Source organism: Vigna umbellata, chromosome 11, assembly GCF_029865625.1.
Source record: "Vigna umbellata cultivar VRB3 chromosome 11, Vumbellata_1.0, whole genome shotgun sequence".
NCBI classification, from domain to species: domain Eukaryota; kingdom Viridiplantae; phylum Streptophyta; class Magnoliopsida; order Fabales; family Fabaceae; genus Vigna; species Vigna umbellata.
This window is the reverse complement of record NC_142175.1, coordinates 3,999,003-4,025,414: the sequence shown is the minus strand read 5'-3', so window position 1 is coordinate 4,025,414 and position 26,412 is coordinate 3,999,003. Positions and strand designations below refer to the sequence as shown.

The 26,412-nt window shown below is 32.5% G+C and overlaps 1 protein-coding gene and 1 pseudogene across 1 annotated transcript; one reads left to right on the top strand and one right to left on the bottom strand.

The window, feature by feature from the left end:
• The first annotated feature begins 500 nt into the window (after positions 1-500).
• LOC124847411 (protein OCTOPUS pseudogene) lies at positions 501-2,812 on the top strand (annotated as a pseudogene).
• A 9,412-nt stretch (positions 2,813-12,224) lies between these two features.
• Positions 12,225-19,982, bottom strand: LOC124843886 (8-amino-7-oxononanoate synthase). The gene is made up of 2 exons (XM_088101851.1): positions 19,427-19,982; positions 12,225-13,011 (listed from the first exon to the last, which is right to left on the bottom strand). The coding sequence occupies exons 1-2, from the start codon at positions 19,739-19,741 to the stop codon at positions 12,601-12,603; spliced, it is 726 nt and encodes a 241-aa protein (XP_087957977.1). The 5' UTR covers positions 19,742-19,982; the 3' UTR covers positions 12,225-12,600.
• Between the last annotated feature and the right edge of the window lie 6,430 nt (positions 19,983-26,412).

The following is a 26,412-nucleotide window of genomic DNA, read 5'->3' as shown; positions in this document are numbered from 1 at the left end:
TTTTCTTAATAAATAGATTCTTAAACCCTAATTCTTTTTAATTAACAATTAGTATTCCACGTTCCCCTTTATAATACATACTTATTACACTTCAATGCAAGGAGAAACTCCAAATTCTTGGTAACCGACCCTACATCTTCCTTTACCTTTCATTATGTCCATTAATCCAAATACTTCAACCCACATTCGATCTATAAAAAAAAAGTAAATATTAAAATTGGTTCTACAAATTAAGATTATTATATAAACCAACCATTACAAATTGTATCTCTTTATATATAATTTTATTTGTACTATACATATAATATCAAATATTAATCATACGAACTTTTAAAAAATTTGTCATATAAAATTTTAAATTTTTAACACATTAATATTCTAGGGATGAATTTGAGTAATTACCTATATTAAAAAACCCCATATCATTATTATTATTTTATTTTACATTCCTCCACATAGTATAAACCTTAAATATTTTGTCACGCCACACCACTTTTGTTTTCTCGCTGTCCCTGGGAACCAAACAGTGCCACCAACCTTCACAACCTCTCACTATCATCACATCACTCTCTCACTCTCTCTCCTCCTTTCTCTGTCATCACTCCACAGACAAATCACACTCAATACTCACTCTTCTTCTTCACGTTCTCTTTCACTTCATTCTTCATAACATGACCAAAGCTCAAATATATTTTCCCCATTTTCGGTTATGAATCCCCCCCAACCGCCGCAGGCCCACCGTCCCTCCACCTCCTGCCCCCGCCACCCCGACGAAGCCTTCACCGGCTTCTGTCCCTCATGCCTCTGCGAACGCCTCGCCCTTCTCGATCCCAACAACAACAACAGCCCCGCCACTGCCCGCAAACCTCCATCCACCGCCGCCGCCGCTCTTAAAGCCCTCTTCCGCCCACCCGCCCTCCCGGAGCTACGCCGCACAAAGTCCTTTTCCGCCTCCAAAAACGAACCTTTCTCTACCTCCTTCGAACCCCAGCGCAAATCCTGCGACGTCCGCGTCCGCAGCACCCTCTCCAACCTTTTCCACCAGGACCTCAAGCCCCAAAACGACAAACCCCCAGAACTAAACGACATTCGCCCACGTGTTCTCGACCAGCCCGTTGATAAACAAGAGGCCCAAGAAGAAGAAGAAGACGAGAAAGACGAGATCAGGGTTGTGGAGGAGCCCAAGGTCAATGTGAACGAAATAGTTGAAGTCATTGAAGAACTTGAAGTTGAAGAGATAGACACAGAGAAAGAAAAAGAAAAAGATAAGGAAGAAGAGCTTGTTGCTATCGTTGAAGAAGAGGAGGAGCTGAAGACAATGAAGGACCACATCGACCTTGACTCATCACAAGCGAAGCAGCAAAAAGCGCGTGACTTCAAGGACCTCGCGGGAAGCTTCTTCTCCGCGGCTTCGGTTTTCAGCAAGAAATTGCAGAAGTGGCGGCAGAAGCAGAAAGCGAAGAAGCGGAGGAACGGTGCTCTTCCGGTGGAGAAGCCGATCGGGCGGCAGTTCCGGGACACGCAGTCGGAGATCGCTGACTACGGCTTCGGGCGGCGGTCTTGCGACACCGATCCAAGGTTCTCGCTGGACGCAGGGCGGTTCTCCCTAGACGCGGGGCAGTTTTCGCTTGACGCCGGTAGGATGTCGTTCGACGACCCTCGGTACTCGCTGGAGGAGCCACGGGCGTCGTGGGACGGTTATTTGCTCGGACGGAGCAATTTTCCGAGGATGCCGACGATGCTGTCGGTGGTGGAAGACGCGCCGGTGCAGCATGTGATGAGGACTGATACGCAGATTCCTGTGGAGGAGGAGCCGGTGAATGACGATGAGGGCGTTCCTGGTGGGAATGCACAGACTAAAGAGTACTACTCTGATTCGAGTTCTAGGAGGAGGAAGAGTCTTGATAGGTCTAATTCGGTTAGGAAGAGTGTTAGTTTGGAGGTGGATGAGTTGACTAACAATGGAAGCGGTGGTGCGAATGGGAATGGGAATTTGAATGTGAATGTGAATGCTAAGGTGGCTCCTTCTGGAGTGGATTATGTGCAAGGTGTGAGAGTGGGGTTTAATGAAAGGGAATTCGGGTCGAATTCAATGCGGGAAGATTGCTATTCTGAGAAGATGTTTGATGTGGGGGTGATTGGGAATGGAGACGGGAACGGGAATGGGAAGGGGGGAAAGAAGGGGCGGCGATGGCGGTGGAGCATATGGGGGTTTATTCACCGGCGTGGCGGGAACAAGGATGAGGATGAGGATAGGTATAGCAGGGTGAATGGGGTGGAGAGGTCTTATTCGGAGACTTGGGGGGGTGATGGTAGAGGTGGTGGAGGTGGTGGTGGTGGTGGTTTTAATGGGAGGATGTTGAGGAGCAATAGTAGTGTGAGTTGGAGGAATGCTCAGGGGGTTGGAAATGGTGGTGGGGGGTTTGGAGGTTTCAGGAGGAATGGTGTGCAGGGCAATGGGAATGGGAAGAAGGGGAAGGAGGAGTTTGTGTTGGAAAGGAATAGGAGTGCAAGGTATTCACCCAACAACATTGACAATGGTCTCTTGAGGTTTTACTTGACCCCCATGAGGGGAAGTAGAAGAAATGGCTCTGTGAAAAGTCGGTCAAATCAAGCGCATTCTATTGCAAGAAGTGTGCTTGGATTGTATTGACATGGAAGAAGGTCCATACGGTGTTCTTTTGGTTTGATGTTGTTAGTTTTGCTCTGCATTTCTTGTGTAAACCACACATGCCCTATGTATTCTCACTATTACTACTATTATTATTCTTCTTCTTGATGGTTGGTTAAAGCACCCTGCATTTTTCTTTGACACCGAGTAGCATGCTTCTTCAGTTTAGTTTACTCTTAATAACCGGAGTTTTCAGTGTTTCTGCTTCTGCTCTATGCTGCTGGAGTTAGTGAATAGTGACCTAAAACTCTTCCTTCACACATCTTGTTCACTTTCTTTAATATGCCAGAAAATAAACGAGACATGTGGCTAGATTCATGGCACCACTCAAAATATGCTTTGTCTTTGGACCTGATATGGTTTCTTTTTCTGTCTTTATGCTTCAAAAGCAATACTGATTGGCGTAGGATCGGAAGGGTTATAATTTGGGAGCATTTTAACCTGAATTTTGGCATGTTTTATATTCCTGCAAAAGGGGTTACAGGGTGGGCTCATGCCACCTGCAATTGCTCTTTGTCATGAGTTGTAGTTTTGAGTACAAAGATAACTGGTCGATCCTTTTTCCCTTTGGCATCAATTAATCACACTTTATTACATGTGACTTATCACAGACCATGGTCCCCATAAAACATCCATCAACGTATCTATGTCCACAAAGAAAACGTTAGAGCTTTGAAAATTTTTCTAGTGAAGAGATATAACTACTGAGTTAAAGGTGTGATCTTAACATATTTTTTGGCGTTTCTGCATTAAGGGTACAGGGCATTATGTGAAGTGACAACATTTTTACTGGTTTGGAAAGAGAGCAGAATGTAATTGTGGCGATGGAGCTTGAGATTAAGACAGTTGCATTTGGGTTTACCGAGACAATGAACAGTGTGTGGACATAAGGAGGGTGGTAACAGGAACAAGACATGAGTAAAAGAATATATAGGGATAAGAGTGCAGAAAGCTGACCCTCCATGTTTGTAAAAGAAGAACAATTTTGCAGATTCTGTGTTGGAGCTACTGATTGACTTGAAACTGGAGGAATATTAATGCTACTGGTATGTCAGGTCAACGTCAACTGAAACTTGATAGTGCAATAAAGGGTTATTTTTCAGTATAGAAATATAAGAAAGTATGGCAGGTGCTTGCCTCTTTGCTTCTTCTATTCACAAACTATTGTAATTAACTCTTCTATGTAATATTTACCGTGCTTCGGCTGTTAATCTGGAATCAGTTCCTAAAATGCTTGGTAATCGATATTGTAACATGACTGCATTATTTTAACACGAATACAATGAGTGTTGTAAAAAAAGTTTCTTGCTAACAGCAAATTTTTCAACTTAAAAGGTTGTTTTTTTTATGAATTATAGTTTAATTGTACATTGGTCTAAGTGGTGCATCAAACACTTCTCACTAGACTAATAAAAAATAAAAGAACGAAAACTTACATATAACTTTTGTATGGTAGATGGTGGTCTAAAGTAGAGGTAAATGAGAGAAAGAGAATATTTTATGGCAAGCACAGTTGAGATTGTTTGGGAATTTAGAAATGTTTGGTTGCATTAGAATAATATTTGTTGGGAGAAAATTTGTTGTGTGGGCATGCAGATTTTGAAGGAAGCAGATTTTGGATGCCCCTAAGGAGTTTTCTAAGAGAATTGCCGACCTTCGAGAACTACAGGGAAAGCCAAATGATGCAGAATATATGGGTCGGTCCCTTCTAACACAAACAATTGCCTATGTGAGATTTTGTCGGTCCAACCTCATAATTTATTGTCTCTTTTATCATTATTTATGTTAATCTTCACATATCATACACTATTTTAGCTTCTAATTATTTATAATCAGATCTGTTTCGATGAGTTTCTTCATAAATTAAACTGGTTTCTACACAAGTTACAATTAACAATTCAGATAATAAATTTCTCTTAATAATGTGTATAAGAGAAAATTTGTAGATATTTTAATATTTCTTAACATGTGAACAAATTCATGTATGATTGCAAATCTTATACTTTGATTGATTTATAAATTTTGAATCCGGTTTTCAAGATTAAAATTATTGTTGTCGGGGAGTTTAATCCAAATTGATTTTTTTTTAAATAGTAATCATTGAATTGTATTATCCTTAAAGAAGAACATTGTGCTTTGTTTAGAGAGTACATGTATCTGTTTATATTGTATTTAAATTTGACACATTAATTAAGTTGGAATGATCTTTATCTACCATGTGTTGATGATAAATATAAACAAACTTATTCTTGGCTAAGATTTATTACAATTTGACATTTTAATTATTTTAATTATTTTAATTAATGGAAAAAAACTATGAAAGAATAATCATATTTTTTTATAGTTATGTTTTATCTAGATAACTGAAAAGTGAAAGACAGTTTAGTAGATCTATAAGCATACAAACATATTTTTACTTATATGATACCGAATCAAAGTATTTTTTTTTTATATATTTAGAATCAAAGTATTACTTATACAAAGGAGTAATTATCAGAAACTGGTCACGAGTTTTTTAGATATTGTAAAAGAAAAATGTTTCAATACATAAATTAGTGGCTTTATTAACCATGTAATTATTTTCTTAAGAAAAAAAAAAGAAATTAGAATTTTCGTTAAAAATATTTTTCAACCCGGAATTTCTGGAAAACGTGATTGGGCCAATTTATTAGAATTTGTTTTCTCAAGTAAAACAACATTTATTTTAGGCTTAATTATAAACTTGGTTTCTATATTATTTCAGTTGGTTGAAAGAGAGCAATATGTTGTAATTAAAAACTAAATTAATAATTAATTTTAATTACATGTTATATACACATATTAATTTTTTTTTATATTTTATATATAAGATCACTCTATCTAACCATTCAAATTATATTTTTGTATATTTTTATATAAAAATAAAGATTAAAAACGTAAATATAAAGTGACACTTTGCCTATTAAAAAAATTTGTCACATTAAACATTTAAAAATTACATGTCACTTTACTTTTATATTTTTAATATGTTTACAAAATTATAAGTTTTAATCAGAATTTTTATGTAAAAATTAAATTAATTTGAATATCTAGATGGACTGATTATATGTATAAAATTAAAAAATATATTTTAATATATATGTTATAATTAAGTTTAATTATTAATTTATTTTTTAATTAAAGAAGGACCTAATTACTTATTTTTTAAAAAAATAAAAATTAAATTAAATCAAAATTGTAAATACAACGTTTAATTTGAATTAAAATTATAAATAAGAGAACTAAATTAAAAACAAATTATATCATGAGATAGCTAATCATTATTTAATACGATAGTTTTTTTAAAAAAAATTAAAAATATTAACAATTTCACCTATTAATACGTAACATGAACAGTACGATTAATGTCAATCTAATTTAAACGACTAAATTGAAACATTTTAAAAATAAAATGTCTAAATTGAAAAAATAAAATAAAAAGGAAAAATTGAAGCAACCTGAAAAGAATATGGAGATCAAATCTATAATTAAGTCTTTATTTTAAAATGATTTAGTACTTTTGTTTAAATATTTTAATAATGGAAATACAATCATAAAAATAAATCGCATTTCCTATTATTAATTAGAGAAGTTAAAGTTTAAATTAATATCACTTTTGTAATCGTCGCAAAACGAAAAATAACTTCTTCTTTACATATTTAAAGGTATATAACTTATTTTTTTTCATTCAAGTAGCTTGTAATTTATTATTACCCTTCAAATTTTACCTTTCAGCCATTCTCCACTTTCAGTTATCAGTTTTTACCTACGCAGTCTCAAAAAGTGAAAATTATTATAAACCCATTAAACATTGCATTCCCACGAAGTAATTTTTCTTCTCATTAACTTGAAAAGCTGTTCGTAGATTTGTCATTATATTGATACCTGATTATGTTCAATCATGATGCCTTGATGCATGTATATGGGAAAAGATTTTGGTTATTATTTTTTTAAACATATTATATTAAAAGGTAATAGTAAAGAAGTCAATTAATTTGTAAAATTAGAGTTATGTTCATCTATATATTAAGAGTTCTTATGATAAATTCAACAAATATTTTGTCATGAGTTCTAACTTATAATTTTAATATAATATCATATAAATAAGTAAGTTTAATTTAATTTTACAAAATTTACTTATAAATTGAAGGGTGTGTTAATTTATTTATTATAAATTTATCTTATCTATATTTCAATGACATTTTCATCAATAATGCAATTTAAAACTAATTAATCACATATAATTAACTTAGTAAGGGATGGCGAATCTTTAAAAACTATTTTGTGACTATAAAAAATAACATAATTAAAAGATTAAATATATAAAATATATTAAAATTTTAAAAAATAAATTTTCTTTAAATATTATTTTATGTATGTGAAAAAATGAGAAGTGAAAATCTCTCTCAAGCAAACCATGTAATAGAAGTGTGTTAAAAATTTTACATCAACTAAAAATAAAATAGATTTACAATATATTTGTAAGTATAAATCTCATTTTACAAGTTAATTTATTTATTTTGTAGAACTAAGTTGAATGATTTTAACACTGTGTTAAGATAATAAAATTTAAATTTAAATAAAATTTATAAAATCAACTCAATAAAAAACTATTTACTCGGTTTTAATTATTTTTTTTTTCTAAATTTTCAGTATATTTTCTCTAAGAACACAAACTTGGTTAGGATTAAAGAAGAGTTTAATTTATTTGTATGTGATGAATAACTCCAAAAAAAAGCACTTTAAAATGTGTTTTATGAAGCTGAAATGCCATCATGTAGACATAAATAAGAAATGAATGATTGTGGTTGAATAAGTAAGATGAGTGTAGATGTCCCACAAGGATATTGAAGGAATAAAATCCATGGCCATTTCAATTACCAAGTCTTATATTTGGTGCTTTCTCTCATTTCAATACAATTTGTAAAGCTCTATTATGAACAGAAGTCAAAAAAGTGAGAGGGAAAACATCTCTACATCTTGCTCCAATCAAAGTTCGGTGATAAAGAAAGTAAATTACGGTGGAAAAATAAAATAAAATAAAATAAAGGAGTGTTGTGGGGTAGTGTGAGAAAAACATTTGAAAGAAAAAAGGGTCATGACATTGATGGCATGTCTAATTTGACTAAGTTGGAAGAAAACTGTTGTGGTTTTACACTTGTCTCTCTAATGCCATAACTTATTCACACGATGAATACCTTCATTGATCTCTTGGTACATCACTAAAATATATTATGTAATTGACAAGAGTGGTAAATAAACATTATGAAAGAAAATTTATGATATGTCAAAGTCCAGGTTTGATTGATCCTTTAATATTGTTTTTTATTCTTTGAAAATACACTCGATTAACAATATATCATTTTGAAGGTCGAAATATTTTGATGAAATAAATTAAAATGATCCCAAGAAGAATAAACCTTTTTTTGTTTAAATTAATGAGAAAGGATGATAAATAGTTTATTTGGAAGATAGCATAGATACTCAGTTGCTTTTAAAAAAAATATATTCATTTAAGAGAGAAGTTATTCTTTAATATAGAGGTTACTGTTTAAAATAGAAATTATTCTTCGACATACACTAAAGGTTGAAATTGAAAATTAATAAGATATTTATTTATCTTTTGCAAATTGCAACATGTGAACTTTCAACAAAATAATAAGTGCAGAGTCAAATGATAAAATATCGTATTCATATATAAGATTTGAATAATTTTCTTACGTATATAATGCAAAAAAACACTTTGAGAACCACTCCAACCGCTAAGTCTTCAATTTCAAGAATACTTGTCTTCTCTTAGCTAAATAGTGGGTTAGGTATGCAAAAAATACTTTGACATTCAAGTCAGTCAAATATATCAAACAATAATTAATGTTGTAATAATGAACGTAATTAAAGTACCTCATAAAATATACTATTTATATTTAATATTCATCTGTCATTACCTAGATGGATCTAAGCCACATGACCAATTACCTACTAATCTTGACTTATCATAATTAATTGTGGATCTTCTAGTTTAACTTGTAGATTAATGTGACTAATAATGCAATTGGTATGTTCAGGAGATAATCATCTATCAACCCTCCTTCTTGAAAAGAATTTTTCCTCAAATTCGTACCACTTAAAGATTCCTTATCAACTAGTATCACCATTAATAAGCCAAGGGCCACATATCGATCTCATTAATATCAATATATAAGTTGAAGACCAACATCCTCACAAATATGATAAGTATTGATATCTAGCGACACAACTTTCCATAAGTCTTAAACATGTATCATGTTAAGCTTGGTAGCTAGTGTACTGTATACATCCAACTAGCCATGAGAATATAAAACTTGGACCTAGTCAAATACATGTCGGCCTACTAGATCAACATGTACCCATCACACACCTACTCCACTAGGTTAGAGATCAAAACATGTCTTTTTAAATCTTATAATGTTCCATGAAGGAGAAAACTTAAAGAACATGAAGATCATGAGCACAATTGAAGAATAACTTGGAAATTTAAATAAATTGTAATTTTATTTTAATTTTACATAATATTAAATACGCTGGGCGAGTCTGTATTCGCTGAGCAAGCTAGTCTCGCTAAGCGAAAGTCTACGTCTGTAATTTTTCTTTTCTTTTATTTTTATGTGTATTTTAAGATCCAGGGAAAATAAGGGTTTTAGAAATAAAGTTTTGTTAAGACTTAAGTATGTTTTCTTTTAAGAGTTGATGTGTCTAATAAGGTGTTGTATGTGTATATCTTTTTTAAAACATAATTATGTTATTTCTTTGATTTTATTTTAATAAAGTACAACACATGTCTTGGTATGGTTGTTTGGATTTTGATTTGTGTGTGTGTGTGTGTTAATACCAATGATGTGTGTTAGTTTGTTGGTGGAGATGTTTGTTAGGAATGGATGGATATGGGTTCAAATTATAGGGAGAAAAATTTAAGAGAAACTTAGATTTTTAATTATACGTTTGGCTCAAGGGAAAAAGAGTATTTTTACTTTTATTAATTGATGCATAAATTATATAAGGGGGCGTAGAAAGTAAAAGCATGCAAATTAAATAAAATAAAATAAAAAGATAGAGGGCTGAACGTGGAATAAAGACAAAATAGAGATTTAGATAGATTTGGATTTAAAAATATATTATTATAAGTAAGGGAATATTAGAGATAAAGTGAGTGATTTATAAAAGCTAAGATATAGGGAGAGGGGTGACATTTGTTAGAAAACCTAGAAACTCCACATTAAAGAGAAAAAAAAAAACACACACACACACACACACACACACACACACACACACATATATATATATATATATATATATATATATAGAGAGAGAGAGAGAGAGATATATATTTGTGGTGTTTTAGAGTATAGATTAAGCCCTAATATTGGTCAAGGTATGGGAAAACTTACCTTTATTTGTTTTTTTGTTTTTTTCATGGCCACTTTAGGACTCAGGTTTCTAATTTGGAGGGCTACCTCCCCGAATCGGTCCATTAAATTCCAAAGGGATTCCCCTTTTTCTTGTCTGATATTCACTATTGTAATAGACGTCATCATATGTTGGCAACTAGTAGCAAACTGAGCTCCAAACTTTGCTATAATTGTGGCAAAATAATCAATGTAATTAGCCAGCAAACGGGTGAACAATCCTAATCCTTCTCCTTTTAAAGTTGTCAGAACACCTTACACCAAATATCATCGTTGGACGTATAAAATGCCATGTGTATCACGAACATAGTAATATGCTCGTCTGGTCTATCGACCTATCATACAATGAAAGAGTGCATTCTGGTCATATTCATGGTGGTGATGGCGGATGGATCATAATCTCTACTGGCCTCGTCACTCCCACCTTGGACCATTCATTCTTGTTTTGCATGGGGTTGCTTGGCTAGCCCAGGTTGAGTTAGAGTTAATGGTGTGGGGTCTTTGTTATTCATGTGTTGTCTTATTAATGCATTTTCTTCGCACAGAGCTTCTAGCTCCCTACATTCCTCTTCATGACTTTTCTTCATCTCTTACATATCCCTACTAATTCGGTTAATCATCTCTATTGGGTTTACATGCTACTCTTCGGACGCTTATGCCAAAACTACATTGTTCACCATGTTCCTGGTGGTCACCATATGGGTGTTATTGTGTTCACTCGATAATTAAATGTCATGTTTGTCTCTCTATATAATCAGACAACTTATCTACCGACCGACCATGAGATTTAAAGCCAACAGATATAGATGTTCTTGATCGGTGCGATTCTCTTCCTATTTCATGTGATACGTACAAATATTGATTTCAATATATGATCAATTGCAATGAAAAACATAACATTCTTAAATTTCATTATTAGGATTCACACTAATTTCATAAAAAAAAAATCGTAAATTACATAATTAGGATTCATACTAATTTCATAAAAGAATCCCCAAATCATAATTAGGATTCATACTAATTTCATAAAAGAATCCCTAAATCATAATTAGGATTTATCTTAATTTTAAAAAAAACATAATTTTGAAAGAAACGAAGAATAAAAAATATAACAACACATGCTCTAATATCACATTAATTATTGTAGTTTTTTTATTTTCCTAATTCAATTATAGAAAATGACTATATCTTAATATTTAGATTCTCACATTCACATAAATCATAATAGGGAGACACTAATTTGATACATGAAAGATTCAACAATAATAAGTTCTTTGATTTTTTTGTTCTACAATAATAAGTTCTTTAATTTTTTTTGTTCTACAACCCTCTTTTTCAATCTATCTCTTCCCTTTGTTTTTCATCCCACTCTTTCTTGATGGTTAACAGTGAAAAAATCTTATGATCATAGGCAGAACCTACCTTAATTCCTTTTTTATTAACCAATGTATTAATTTGCTATATTCAATACGAGTCATATAATTGATTGTTAATTAATTCTAACATCTTTCCTTGAATACAACAAAGTTAGTGTTAGAAATCACTTTTGAGTTATAAGGTTTACTTAATAATAAAGTTAAAAGGAAGAATGAAAAAAAAAAGTAGTGAGTGCAACTCCCTACGCTATCAAAATACTAAAAAGTAATATATTTACCAATAAAAAAAATCACTTTCTAACTCAACTAGAACTCCAACAGTTTGGAAATCCTATTCTTTACATTTAGAATGAAAGGGCACATGGAACACTTCAAGTAAAGGTTCAGTCAGTTCTCACAATGAACTCTTGTTTATGTATTTCTTTATGATCAATCACTATGCAGTATTAATATATTTTATTCCACCCGAGGAAGATGCTGGTTTCAGGGGCAGTGGTGCTACGGTGAATGTGGTGAATGAAGAGATGCTGATTTTGAAGAGTTCTTATCCTATATTGGATATAGGATATAAATGAAAAAAAGTATAACACTATAAAGTTGAAAAGACTCGTTAACTCAATACTTTAAGGTTTTGGATAGAGAATGCTATCAATTTCTTATATGATTGGACTTATATTTTATTGGTGTTTGTATTTCTTTCATGAACATCTTTCTCAATAAACCCAACACATGAATCCTCTCCCCCTTTCTTTAACATATAAAAAGAAAGAATATGACAGACTTAGAAACGCGTTGTGGTTCTAAATAAAAATTTGTAACAGTCAGAGATGAATAAGCTCCTAAAAGCTATGTACATATATTTTTCTGCATCAACACAGGATTTAAAGTAATTCTACATTTGTGCAGTATCTCATGACATTTAGTTAACCAAATTCTGGACATTACTGTGTTGACATCAGCAGTATCTCAGCTGAAGTTGAAGCCAAAAAGCAGGTTGATGCATCAGTCCAAGTTCAAGCATGCATTACCAATTCACAATGTCATCCCCCATAAACTTCTTTTCCTCAAATGAAAATGAACTTTGAGTTTTTTCTCAGTCTTTCTTGCTGTCCTTGTTTTGTTCATTGATGAATAAAGAAAACAAGACCACAATAATACCTCCAAGAACTGAAACTCTTTTCCAATCAGCACCTGAGGATGAGGCAACAGAATCAACTATTCCAAAAGTCAGCAAGCCAATGAAGAAAAGATAAACATTTTTCATTGTTTGGCTGCCACTGTTTTCTATGTTCACATCTTTGATCTTTTCCACCTCCTCCTTGGGTTTTGCTTTATCAACAAGATCCTTCTGTCCAAGGTTCTTAAAGAATAGCCCTTCGTTTCGGTCCTTCTGCATTTGGTCCTCGAACTCCACTATTTTCTTTTCACTCTCCTCAATCTCTAGTCTGTTCAGTTCAGTAGATTCCTCGAATGCTAGCATCTCACTCTCTATGTTTGCTGTTATCTGTTAATCACAAATGAATGTTTGCATGGATTTCATTCTAAATCAAACTACCTTATTATAATTTTAATTTCTCTTATTTCAATTATGTGGGGTTTGATCTCCTATCAAATATATTTCACTAAATCTTTCAAATCCTCAATTTTATATAGAATTTTTACAAAATGAACTTCTGACCAAAATATTGGCCAAAGTAAAAAGGAAATCTAAAAATTACCCTCTTAAATCAGTTTGATAAAATATGTTTTTCTCCCTCAAAACATTTCGACAAATTCACATTGGTTTCTATAAATTGTTAGCTAAAGCCAACATTTCAAATTACTTTACATTAGTTTTTTAGCATCTTATAAATCCTTAAAATATTCGATTTACAATAAATTCTTTTCTTGTACATTTTAAAGTTTTTTTATAAATTGTTTTTTAATTGAGTACATAGAAAATTTTGACTTAAGTATTTATAATATTTCCTATATTTTGGTTAAATTAAAACTTGTCTCTTACTTTTCCATTTCAATTACAAAACCATATATCCCCTACTATACAAAGATAATAAAATATGAACATCTTTATTTTTTACTAAAATATCTTCTTTAAATCACAAACCGATAATAAAACAAAATCATCTTCGATATCGATATCGTGACCTTGTTTTCTTCATACAATCATTGTTATTTCTTTCTCACTAATCTTGGGATTTAAATCCTTACATGACTCTCTCAACCAACCGTATTGTTATAACTATGTGAGTTCGGACCAAGTTGATGTTAATAATAGTTTTGACCCCAATTTCGGCCTAATTCCTCTGATCCAACCTTTTGCTATATACACATTCCATCAATAAAAGACCAATAAAAAACTTAACTGAATCTCCTTTAACCAAGGTCTAATCGTACTAGACCAAATTGCACAAGCCTTGAGCCTCGTTCATATGATTGAGGGGCTAAGGCTTTAAGTTTTTCCCTTCCAACATTTCAGCTTCCACCCTTACCAGACCTTGACCAAAGGAGGTTTAATGAAGTTTTGAGTCAGTCTTTAACCAATGAAGGATGTTTCATCCTCCACCTCCAAGGGTTTCATCCTGTTACTCCAAATTTTTTTTAAAAACCTGTAATGCCCTCCATTAATATATGATTAATTTTTAATATAAATTTTTTAACCAGATTCTTTGATCCAGGATTCTCAATCTCCATTAATATATCTTGTTTTTATAATTTTAAGATATATAAATTAATTATTAATTAAATAATTTTGTTTGTAAATATTTAATATTTATTTTAAATTATTTTAATGAATTAATAATACTTAATACTATCTAAAAAATATTTTAAATTTTTCATATCACTTTTAAATATCAATTTTAAATTAATATTTTTCATAAATTAAATTAAACATTTAGAAATAATATAATAAAACATATTAAACATTTAGAAGTAATACTTAATACAAAATTACCTAATTAAACATTTAGAAATAATATATAATAAAACATTTTAAAATAATCTAATAAACATATTATTTCTTTCGGATTTCTACATCCGATTAAGTGTTTTTTTATAATATATGCTTTCATTTATCAATATTAAATATACATTTTATTAGTTTTATTTGTTATTAAAATTTTTAATTTTTTAACATGTCAGGCTTCATTAAAAACGCATCCAAAAACCTCTGAACGGACGCCAGGTGTCAAGTGAAGGGGATCCGAAAATCCGATAGTGGAAGGCAGGTGTCAACAGATGAGCGGACGTTCGTTTTGACGTGGGAAACAAAACTGATTTTTCAGAAATTCACGTCACACTCTCTGCATGCACCCTTCTTTCCCAGACTCTGAAAATCTCATTTCTCCTCCTTCTCACTAAAAGCTCTCCCTTCTCTCTACGAAATCTCACCTTTTCTCTTCTCTGATAATCATTCAGGCACCGTAGAAGCACTTCCGGTGTCCAGAGATTCAGTTTGAACCGATCAGTTTCGAGTTATGAACTGGTAAATTCTTCTTCTTCTTTAGTCGTTCGTTCTCTGACACATGCAAACCAAGTTCTGGTTGCATGAGTTCATAGTCTCGTTCTGAAACATTTTGGTCTGTTGTGGGGTTTAGTTTGAAGAATTGTTGAGCGTTGAGGGTAGAAGAAATTTTAGTCAGGCAAACCGTATTCTATCTCTAGGAATGCTCGTTCACGCTCAGAAGTAACGGAAACTTATTAATTTAATTTGTATGTTATTTGTATTGCATGAACTTTCGTTGAATTGACTGAATTAATATGATATATGATGGTTGATATGTTTGGATTGTATGAAGTATGAAAATTGACTATGATATGAATGTATGAAATTATGAAAATATATGTTGAGAAATGAGTTTGAATATAAATGATTTTGGTATGAAATTTCCCCTATGAAAGTGTACGTTCGTCACTGAACAATCATTGACCGTTCGGTTTTTCTAGTAAACTTGATTAGAATTGGATTCTTTCATTTGGGAAGAATCCTAGTTGAGGACGAGCATCTTCGTTTTGAGAAACTGTGCATGAGCGTTCGGCCAAGCATAGTTGGTTCTCGGCGTTCGGTTATAAACTTAAGTATATATATATATATATATATATATATATATATATATATATATATATATATATATATATATATATCTGTGTGTGTGTGTGTGTGTGTTTGTATATTTTCGTTTATTCTTAAACACTACTCCAATAGTATCTTATTCTATTTATCAAGCTTTCTAATATAAGTTTAGTAGTACTCGATCTTACACCAAGCGCTCCTACTGAGTAATGTTCGGTCTTACACCAAGCGTTCTTACTGAGTAATGCTCGGTCTTACACCAAGCGCTCGTATTGAGTAATGCTCGGTCTTACACCAAGCGCTCTTACTGAGTAGTGCTCGGTCTTACACCAAGCGCTCATTCTCTTTCCTACAATTTATCTGATGAAAATAGTGTTCGTCCAAATTCAATAGAGTTCTCTCTACCGTGCTCGGTCATTGACTGACATTCGGTTTTCTTAATGCTAAACTCAAATAAGCTAAGTTTTCATAAGTGTTCGTTTTCTTCATGTGAATTCTTCTAAGTATTATTCTTTGAATGTCTTGAAGTGTCTACATCCATTGGTTCTGGCCTAGAGTCTTAGTACTTGGTATGGTCTTTTCGGTGTTCGGTTGGAGCTCTCAAGAGGCAGTTCATCTAATTGGCTCACTTTGCAAGTAACGTTCGTTCTAGTCGTTCCTGTTACATATGATTGTACTCGGCTTCTTTCTCAACCCGATAGTAACCCTCTTGGTCTTAATCTATTCTGGAACTGGAGATCTCTCGGTCTCGCTCCAAGTGTTCGGTCTCGTTCTGAGTTAGGGTTGAACGTTCGATATTTGGTATCCTTATGGATCTTTGTGCGAAGTGTTTAAGTGAGATGATTATTAATGAATGACGAAGAGAATGTGATATGGATTGAAATGTTTTGGATTATGTACGAGCGTTCCGGGGAGAAATGACTCATGAATGAATATTGGAATTGGTAAAGTATGAATGTGGGCATGCTAAGCTGGCGATTCATCCTGATGTTCCGTGAGTACTCGTCCTCACGTAGAGGAGGGTAGGTCATGTGTGGGAACGGTAGGAGGTCATAGTCCTTATGGTTAATTTGGACAGATAGGACTAACCTCGGGTAACAACTGTTGAGGATATCCCAATTACTACATCACCCGGGTGCACGAACGTTATAGCTACACAGATTTCATACAGTCCGGACAGTCAGTCTAGTATTAAGCTTTGCTTGAAATGTTTGATGAAATTTATCTTGTTTGGTTGATTGTGTGAAATGTATGTTTATACATGAATTAAATTACATAAGCTTACCATATGTGTTTCCTGTCTTGTCTGTTTTGTACGTTCGTCTTTGTCTTTGCAATGATCATCCGTGTGGATGTGAGCAGAAGGAGACGAGCTGTTGGAAGAGGCGCTGGAAGAAGAAAATATAGTCGAGGTGGAAGTTAAGACCGAATAGTAGAACCATTCGGTCAGTAGTATAATCTTTTAGTAAAGTAATCGTTCGGTCACCTTTTCCCTTTTCTTTTGCAGGACCGTTCGGTATATTTTTTTTGAAAACCGTTCGGTCAGAATTGTGCTGTACAGTTTAAATTTGTAACTCTTTCTGTAAGGCTTTTCGACCATAACCATACGCTCTTCTTTAGTGTAAGACTGATCTGTATCATTATTCAATATAATCATTCTATAATATAGTTTTAGATTGTATTTTTGAGATGTTACATAACACAACTCAAAATAATAAATACAATAAAGATACTAATTTTAATATATGATAATAAAGACATAAACGAGTAATAATAATAATCAAAGGATAAATCTGGAATTTGAAAACGTAGATGAAACCTTGGATGTGTAAGGTAAATGTTGGATTAAAAGGAACAAACCAATATTGGGCCGAAACCATTAATAACATCAACTTGGGTCAATCTCATATGGCTATAACTATATGGTTGGGGGAGGGAGTTATGTAAGATTAGCAAGGAAGAAATAACAACGAATAATAATCGTATGAGAAAAACGTGTCAGGATATCAATATCGAAGATGTTTTTATTTTATTAAGTGTTTTGTGATTTAGAGGAGATTTTTTGAGCAAAGGACAAAGATATTTATATTTTATTATTTTTATATTTTAAAGAATAAACAATTTTATATATAAAATGCTTATAAATAAAAAATTAAAACCAAGGATCAAGGATTTGGATATTTTTTTTCTGACTTGAAAAACTTCTAACTTTGAATAAGATTTTTTATCTTTTTCTTTTTCAATTTAAAAATCCAAACTCCTCCCCAAATTAGGAATGTAGGATAAAATTATAAAGAAAGTAACCTAAATTTATTTCCAACTAAGTTTGTTTTGTATTCAGTTGGTAGTATTTTTGATAATGTTTTATGTACTTTTGTCTACCAAATACTTTTTTATTCAATCGAGGATATTGAAAAGTTTGACTTGAATATTTAATGTTATCTCTAATATTTTTTATATTTTTTTTGTTAAAACTGAACAAAATTAACACGTTAAATTGATTCAAAGACAAAATAATTTAAAACATAATGCTAAAGGAAAAATATAAATAAATATTATTTTCAAAAAATTAAATCATAATACTAAATATAGATTCTTTAAGAAAATTAATCAATTATACACTAAAAGACAAAAATTTTATTTAGATTTTTTTTATTGAAGCGTTACAACTTGTAAAAAATAGGTTTAATCATTCACTAAGTCCCTATTTTCGCATGGAATCTCAATTTCGTCCCTTTCTTTCTGAAAATATCAATTGGGTCTCAATTTTATGAAAATTGCAACAAATCGATCCTTTCCGTTAAATAGTGTCAAACGGCGTTAAAAAAATTTATGAGTGGATGTTGAGATGACGAACGAACGCTCGTCGACCACCGAACGAACGGTCGTCCAGTGTGGAACGAACGGTCGTCGACCACCGAACGAACGGTCGTCCAGTGTGGAACGAACGGTCGTCCAGCAGTAAGAGGTCCACGAGCGTTCGTTCGCTGGTGAACGAGCGTTCGTTAGCTAGTGAACAAGCGTTCGTTCGCTGGTGAACGAGCGTTCGTTCGTCATCACAGCATCCACTCATCAATTTTTTTAACGCCGTCCAGCCAATTTAACGGAAAGGATCGATTTGTTGCAATTTTCATAAAATTGGAACCCAATTGATATTTTCAGAAAGAAAGGGACGAAATTGAGATTCCATGCGAAAATAAGGACTTAGTGAATGATTAAACCTAAAAAATAAAGTCGTACGTAAAAGATAACTGAGTTGTATAAAAAGTTAAATTATTCATTTTGTCAGTTTATAAATTATTGATCTAATTTTTACATATAAAAATAATTTATATATATATATATATATATATATATAATATTTAGTTGTATTTTTATTATTATTTCTATAATAATAATTTAATATTATTTATTTATTATAAAATGATTTAATATTTATTTATTTATTTTAATTTAACTTGTTTCATAAATTTAAAATTTAATATAAGTTTTTTATTAAATTAACTCGTTTAAGTATCACATTAAATATTCTTTTAAATATCAAATAAACATTAAATTAAAAATAAATAAAAATATGAAATTACTATTATAAATATAGGGATAAAAATATTACTAAATCTATGTTAAAAAATTAAAATAATATATTAAAAAAAAAAACAAATCAAGTCGGGAAACTAAAGAAATTTACATTATATAACTACAAAAAGTAAATAAACAAAATTAATTTTTCACGTTCATTTTAAAACCTAAACTTGGTAAACTTAAACTTAATCTGGAAATTTGAATCTAATGATGAGTAAGAAGAAGAGAGAAATGAATTAACATTAAGAAGTTGAAGAACACATACTCTGGCACCAGCTTCATCCAACTCTTTAAGAGCATCTTCTCCGATCTTGTCAAACTCAGCTTTCGCCTCTTCCCCAAACTGCGACAAATACTCTGACCTCTCCTCCAGAAAATCGGTGAGGCGAACCTTTTCCGTCTGAAGCATGGCGATTCGTGCCAGAAGCTCTTGGCTGTTAGCATCTCCTTCCGCCGAGGAACCCTCGGAATCGGACTCCTGCGACTTGCAAACGCACCAAACGGAACCTCTCACGGTGTGGAGCGGCGCGTGGTGGAACGCGTGCAAGGAAGCGTGAACAATGGGCTTGAGGGCAATCATTTTTTCATGCCTGTGTGAGTGAGTTTAGTGGTTTCCAAATGGAAGAGTTTGCGTTATCTTTTAAGGGAATAATAGAGAGATAAGGATGGAGTTAGTAGCTGGGAATAGGCAGATGCTTCGTGTGTGTACTTTTCTCGGTTTTGTCTTTCGTTTTTCGGTGAGGTTTGGATAAGGGATGAGTGTTTTTGTTTCAATGGGTCACTTTTATTTTATTTAGTAATTGCCTTTAATTGTTTTAAGCTGCTTTCTTAATTTGGTTTCCATTTTCACAAAATCTCACCTTAATCTATTTAATATATTTGTAAATATTTAGGTATTTTAATTTGAGTTCTTTTTGTTAAAAAAATGTAGATTAATTGAATATTTGCTCTATAATTTTTCCGTTAATTATTATTTTATTTTTATATTAATAATTACATGTTAAATAAAATATCAATATAAAAATGATTCTTTTCATCAAACAAGTATTTTAAACTCTTGTAATTATTAAAGACTTGGAAACGTGTTTCATGTATATAAATAATGTCTCCACACACACTACCGTAACTAATTTTATATCATGTGTTGGATAATTCTTTTCATGCATTTTTAGTTGACGAGATGCATACACAATTGGTTTCCTTTCTTGCATTAGTACATATCTCAGTCCTTGATATGCAGTGTACCTCAAAATCTTTCTCAATGTTTGGACTTTCTAAACTTGAAGCAGATGTTAACTTCTTCTTCATCTCCTCAAAATTTGTTTCACATTTGTTTGTCCAAACAAACGGTCGATCCTTATAAGTCAACTACGTCAATGTTCCCATTATCTTGGAGAATCCTACCACAAACCTCCGATAATAACCTGTCAGCCCCGAAAAAAACTCCTCACTTCTATCACCGACGTCAACCGTTTGATATGTTGTCCTTGAAGCTATCAAATTATTACTACTTTACAAGGAAACTTCAGTATTGCCAAGTTAGTAGTCATGAAAGTAGATAGAGTTAAAGTAACCCTGAGTCGTTTCCCAACAAATACGAAATTGTTTTTCAATACTTGATTCTTACGGAGATTCTGAAAGATTAGTAAATGCTTAAAAATAAAAGTGAAAAGTTATGCTAATGAAATTTATATTTGAAGAATGTTGAAGAATGTTTGAGTTTAATTGAAGAACAAATAGGAAACAAAGAAAAAATTATAATGAAATATGCTAATTTCACTACTTTTCCAAGATAGATTTATCATCAGTTATCCACATATTATTGTTCGGGTTTCAAATTAATTAAAGTACATTCTTAATTAACTTGATGACGATCTTGCAATTAATCAAAGTATATTCTCAATCAAAAGCAAGATCTTTCTAGATTATTCACAATGAATTCAACCCAAGTACATTCTCAATTGAATCCTATTATGTTTAATCATGTATTTCTTAAATCTCTTAACCAAATTGAAAGTTCCTAAATTCAGTCAAAGTACATTCTCAATCAAACCTAGAAACGTTTGAACTCATATGATAAATATGCATGTAGATTTAAACACCTTATGATGCAAAAATCATTACCTTTAATATGATTGAAAGATGAAAGACACAGAAAAATGATAACTTAAATACATTAATTCAACTTAACCTTAGAATCTATAATGAAATTACACTAGAATAATAGCCCTAGAAGCTTAGTCCCCCATGAATGGAGTGGAATACATGGTAAAATAAATAAAGAGGAGTGGTAGATGATTGTTTTCCGGTGAAGGAGTCTGAGTGAATGAATGAGTGATTATGCTCTCCTGGTCTCTTTACATGGGACTTGATTGAGCTTGAACTCTGAATATTCTATTGATAAAATCTTTTATCTAATATCTTCTAAATAATTAATAGATATAAATAATTATAAAATTATTTTAAAGATCTTTTCTGTTGACATTTCTAGATTTAATTATCTTTTAAAATATCTAACAGATTTAATCTTGTCCAAAATTACATTTCAACCTTTTTTTATTTTATTCAAAATTGCACAGAAGTTCAAAAATTTCCTATAGTTGCTCTTTACCCCCTTTGTTTCTTTCCTAAAATTGCACTTTGAACCCTTTGTTGACTAGAGAGGGACTAAATTTCCTATAGTTGCTCTTTACCCCCTTTGTTTCTTTCCTAAAATTGCACTTTGAACCCTTTGTTGACTAGAGAGGGACTTTATTGACACTTTGACCTGACCAAATTAGAGTTGCTCAAGGACTGCCATGTGGCAGTCCATCCCTCACCCAAAATTAGGGTTTGTGCAACAATGAGTTTTGCACAACGAAAACATGGAGACTTTTTCGAAACAAGGTTTGGTCCTTCTCATTTGTGACGGTTGCTGGTGGTCCGATTTTGTGGTTGGTTCTTCCATGGCACGAAGATGGTTGGCTCGCCTAGGCGCGGTGGTCCAAGAATTGAGGGAGATGAACTCGCATGCTTGGAGGTTTGAAGATGATAAGGTTGCGATTGGGTTTCATCTCGTGAGGTCGTGATTTGGCTTAGGGATTCTGAACGTAATTCAGATTTGTGTGAATTGATTTCTCTGGTTGCAGTTTTATGAAGATTTGGTGGTGCCAAGGAGTTTTTTAATTTGGGATTTTTTTGGTTTTTTGAAGGTTTTCCATGGAGGTTTCGATTTGGTGATGAGGTTGAATGCTAACTAAGTTCTGATCCTAGTTTGTTTGTGGTTGATGCGTCGTGGTGGTGCTCGCAAGAATTCTTAGATCACGATTAGGGTTCCATGGTGGTTGCGAAGTGGCTTCACAATTTAGGTGAAGGGGTCGCAACTTAGGGCTTTGGTTTTCTGTTCTTCTACAAGTGTGCATCGCGATGAAGAAGAAGGTGAATGCCAGAGCTTTCAGTGTTGATGGTAGGTTCTATGAAGAGAATGTTGGTGTGAGTAGTCATAGTTGATGCGTGTTGAGTGTAAAGGTTGTGCGAGGAAGATGGTTCCGTAATGGAGGTTGGCTCGCAGGTGCGTGGTGGAGAAGATGAATGGGAGTGATAACATTCTCGTTGTCACCATCAAATTAATACTACTAAATTACAGCAAATTCAGTGTTGCTAAGATTATAGCCAACAAAATAGGAAGGGTAAATTCAACCTTAAGTTGTCTCACAACAAACACCAAATTGAATTATAACAAATTAGTTCTTATAAAAACTACACAAAAAAGGTTAGTAAAATAAAATAATAGAAGTAATTAAAAAAAATAAAAGATTACAGAATAATAAAATAACAAAATATAGAAAGAAATTTATAAAAAGATTTAAAAAGATAAAAATAATTATAAAAAAAATAGGTTGATTTCCTTGTTTGTTCAAAATAGGATTCATCATTGGTTATCTAAAGATGATTATTCAATTAACTATTGCATGGTTGTAATCGACTATAGCATGATTATAATCGATTACTAAAGACTTTTTGCCCATAAAAGCTGCCTTTAATCAATTACAACAATGGTGTAATCGATTACCATAGAGTTTTTGTTTATACAAGGTAAAGTTGTGTCCCTCCTGCACGACTTCAGCACGTAGTTTACAATGCGTGGTAATCGATTACCATGCCCCAAAATCGTTTTTAGGGTGCACGACTTCACCTCTAACTAATATGACAGGGTGAAGTCGTGCAGGGGACAAAACTTCTTCATTTGAAGTCGTCTAGGCCCTCTACGACTTGCCTATATCGGTAATTTGAAATTTTTTGTTTAGATCCGTAATTTTTTATTCAAATTTGCCTATATACATACAAAAGCCTGAATGAGAGAAGAGTGAAAAATTGTATTGAAACCTTGTTTAAGCATAGGGCCCATGGGTTCGTAAGGAAAAATGGAGTTTGAATTTGGTGTTGAAGTGTGGGTCTAATGAAAGAGAGTGTGGGTGGAGTTTCTCTTCATGCACTTTTTTACGTAATAAGTAGGAAGAAAAAGAAGGTGAGAGTGTGGTTGAGGGAGTAAGGGACCGCATGGGTCCTCTTAAAAGAAAAGGGGATAAATCCTTGGGTGAGTGATGGTTTATTTAGAATGGAGCGGATACCAAGTTTAGTGCGTCACGGGTAGTGTGTAGATTTTATTTTTTTTATTTTTTTGGTGAAAGTGTGGAACGTTTGGTTGATGTCACATGTAATGTGACTATATGTTGTTGTATAATTAGTTGTGAAGTGGGTTTCGGCCAATAATGAGATAGTAGCCCATTTTATGGTTCAGGGATAGGGGGAGTTAACCTAGGTTTCTTTCTATTCTGGGTTGTTGTTTTGGCTTTGTATATCCATTTTTTAGTTTGACTTGGTTATGTTGATAATTATTTGATGATTGTTAAGGAAAAATTTCTATGGGAGAATTAATTTGTTACTAAGGTTGTTGGACAATATGATTTGAGTAGGGATAACTATTTCGGTCGTGCACTAGTGCAAAAACAACGTATAATGTCACACATTTAACGTCCAACCACTGAAAAACCAACGTTAAAAATGACCGGTGGCATTTTGAAAATAAATGCAATTGTAGAACGTCGAAGCCCCCATTCAATTCGATGTTCTATGATGGTAATTATTTAAACCAGTGCGTCATTCTCTTTCTTCCTTCTTTTAAACCACCAATAGTATGTTGAATTATGTAGGAAATTCGACGTAATATTTGTCAATTAGAAGCCAAAGAGTCACCCTTTTTAATTCTTTTTTCTTTTAAACCACCAATAGTACGTCGAATTCTAAAGGGGTTTCGATGTATTATTTTTCAGCTAGAAGTTAAAGAGTTACCCCTTTTTAATTTTTTTTCTTTTTTCTTTTAAACAACAAATAATACATCGAATTCGGTAAGAGTTTTGACGTATTATTTGTGAACCAGAAGCCAAAAAGTAACCCCTTTTTAATTTTTTTTTCCTTTTTCTTTTAAACCACATATAATATGTCGAATTTTGTAGGAGTTTCGACGTATTATTTTTCAGCCAAAAGCCAAAGAGTTACCCATTTCTAATCCTTTTTTCTTTTAAACCACCAATAATACGTCGAATTCTGTAGGGCCTTCGACAGTATTATTTGTCAGCCAAAAGTTTCCCCTTTAATTTGAGCGGGAGATTGAAAATTCATTCACTTTATCTTAGCGCGCGAGACCCTCTTCTCTTCTCAAACTTTTCTCGAACGAAGTTTGACGACCATCAGATGTAATCTTTCTTTCATTTGATACAAATGCATGTTAATTAACTACTTTATGTATAATTTTCAGTTTGTTTTTACCGATTATTTTCGTGTTCTTGTCCTTCATAGGCGCATTCTGCTTTCTCTCTCACTGATGGAAACACTTTATTCCAACAAACCCACCTTTTGAAGGTTAGTTTTCAGTTTTTCGTTTTCGTTTTGAAGAACTTATTTGTTGAACTTGTTTGTTGTTTGTTTTATTGAACTTGTTTGTTGTTGTTATTTGGTTGAACTTGTTTGTTGTTGTTCTTATTTGATTGAACTTGTTATTGTTGTTTGTTGTTGATACTATACTACACATTCATAGTTCATGCTTTATAAAATACCAAAACAGAAATTTGTTGTTTTTATGCTTTTCAAGTCTCGTACAGTTGTAAAAAAGGCTCACAATTAACTAAAAAAAACAAAAAAATTGCTTAACATCGAATATTGACAAAATTCGACGTCAATTTGATTAACGTCGAATTTTGAAAATTCGACGTCAATTTAACTGTTTCTCGATATGACGTCGACCTCGAATTCGACGTGAAAGACCAAAAAACAACGACGTTATATGGTATTTTTGTACTAGTGGTGCGATGTGGGAAAGAAATTCTTTTGGCTGTGGTGCGGGAATATGATAAACAAAGAGATGATGACTCTTTTGGCCGTGTGATGTAAGAAAGAGATTCTCTTCGGCCGTGTGATACGGGACGAGGATTGTTTGGTGGTGATGACTCTTTTTGTCATGTGATGCGGAAAAAATGTTCTCTTTGACCGTGTGATGCGGGAAGGGGATGTCGTGTGATTTGTACTTAATTGGTTCATGAATGATGTGGTTGTACTGGTAATGTTGTGAACGAAATATGTTTGATTAAATTATTATGTGTTTAAAATGATTATTGTATTCTGTGTTATGATATTTCTAGTTGCTCACCCTTGCATGTTCTGGTTGTGGTTTTCACCTTCGATGACCATACTTGTACAAGAGTAGATGGCGTTGCAAATAAGACTAGATCGAAGTAGCTTACGCGAGAGTTGGGATCTTTTAATTCGGATTTCAAAATTTATTCCTTATTTAAAAGCTTTTCATAGTCAATATTTTTATGGTAAAAGAGATTATTTGAGATCTCCGTTTTGAACGGACAACATTTATAGTTATGGCATTTTAATCAAATAAAGTTTGATTATCTTAAATCAATGTTTATGAAATGTTTTGAAAGAAAAAAAATATTTTGACTAACTCAGAAATTGGGGTGTTACACACACCGTGAACAACCAAACACAATTTCCTTTCATTTGTTGTTCATTCTATTTTATAGTTTTCTTATTACTGAAAGGCATTAATGAAAGGTGATAATGAGTTAAAATACTTAAGTGGTTATTGAGCACTATTCTTGACTTATCAAAGTTATTTTGTATTTGATTTCATCATTTTTTTTAGTGAAACATCATGGGCATATGACGAGTAAGTTTTCACACTAGTTATTCATTGAGGGCTCA

What these genes read in the sequence shown, in the direction of transcription:
- LOC124843886 (XM_088101851.1), bottom strand. Translation starts at nt 19,741, where the DNA reads ATGATTGCCCTCAAGCCCATTGTTCACGCTTCCTTGCACGCGTTCCAC. An exon ending in TGGATGAAGCTGGTGCCAGA is followed by an intron (nt 13,012 to 19,426) that starts GTATGTGTTCTT and finishes TGTGATTAACAG; the next exon opens with ATAACAGCAAACATAGAGAG.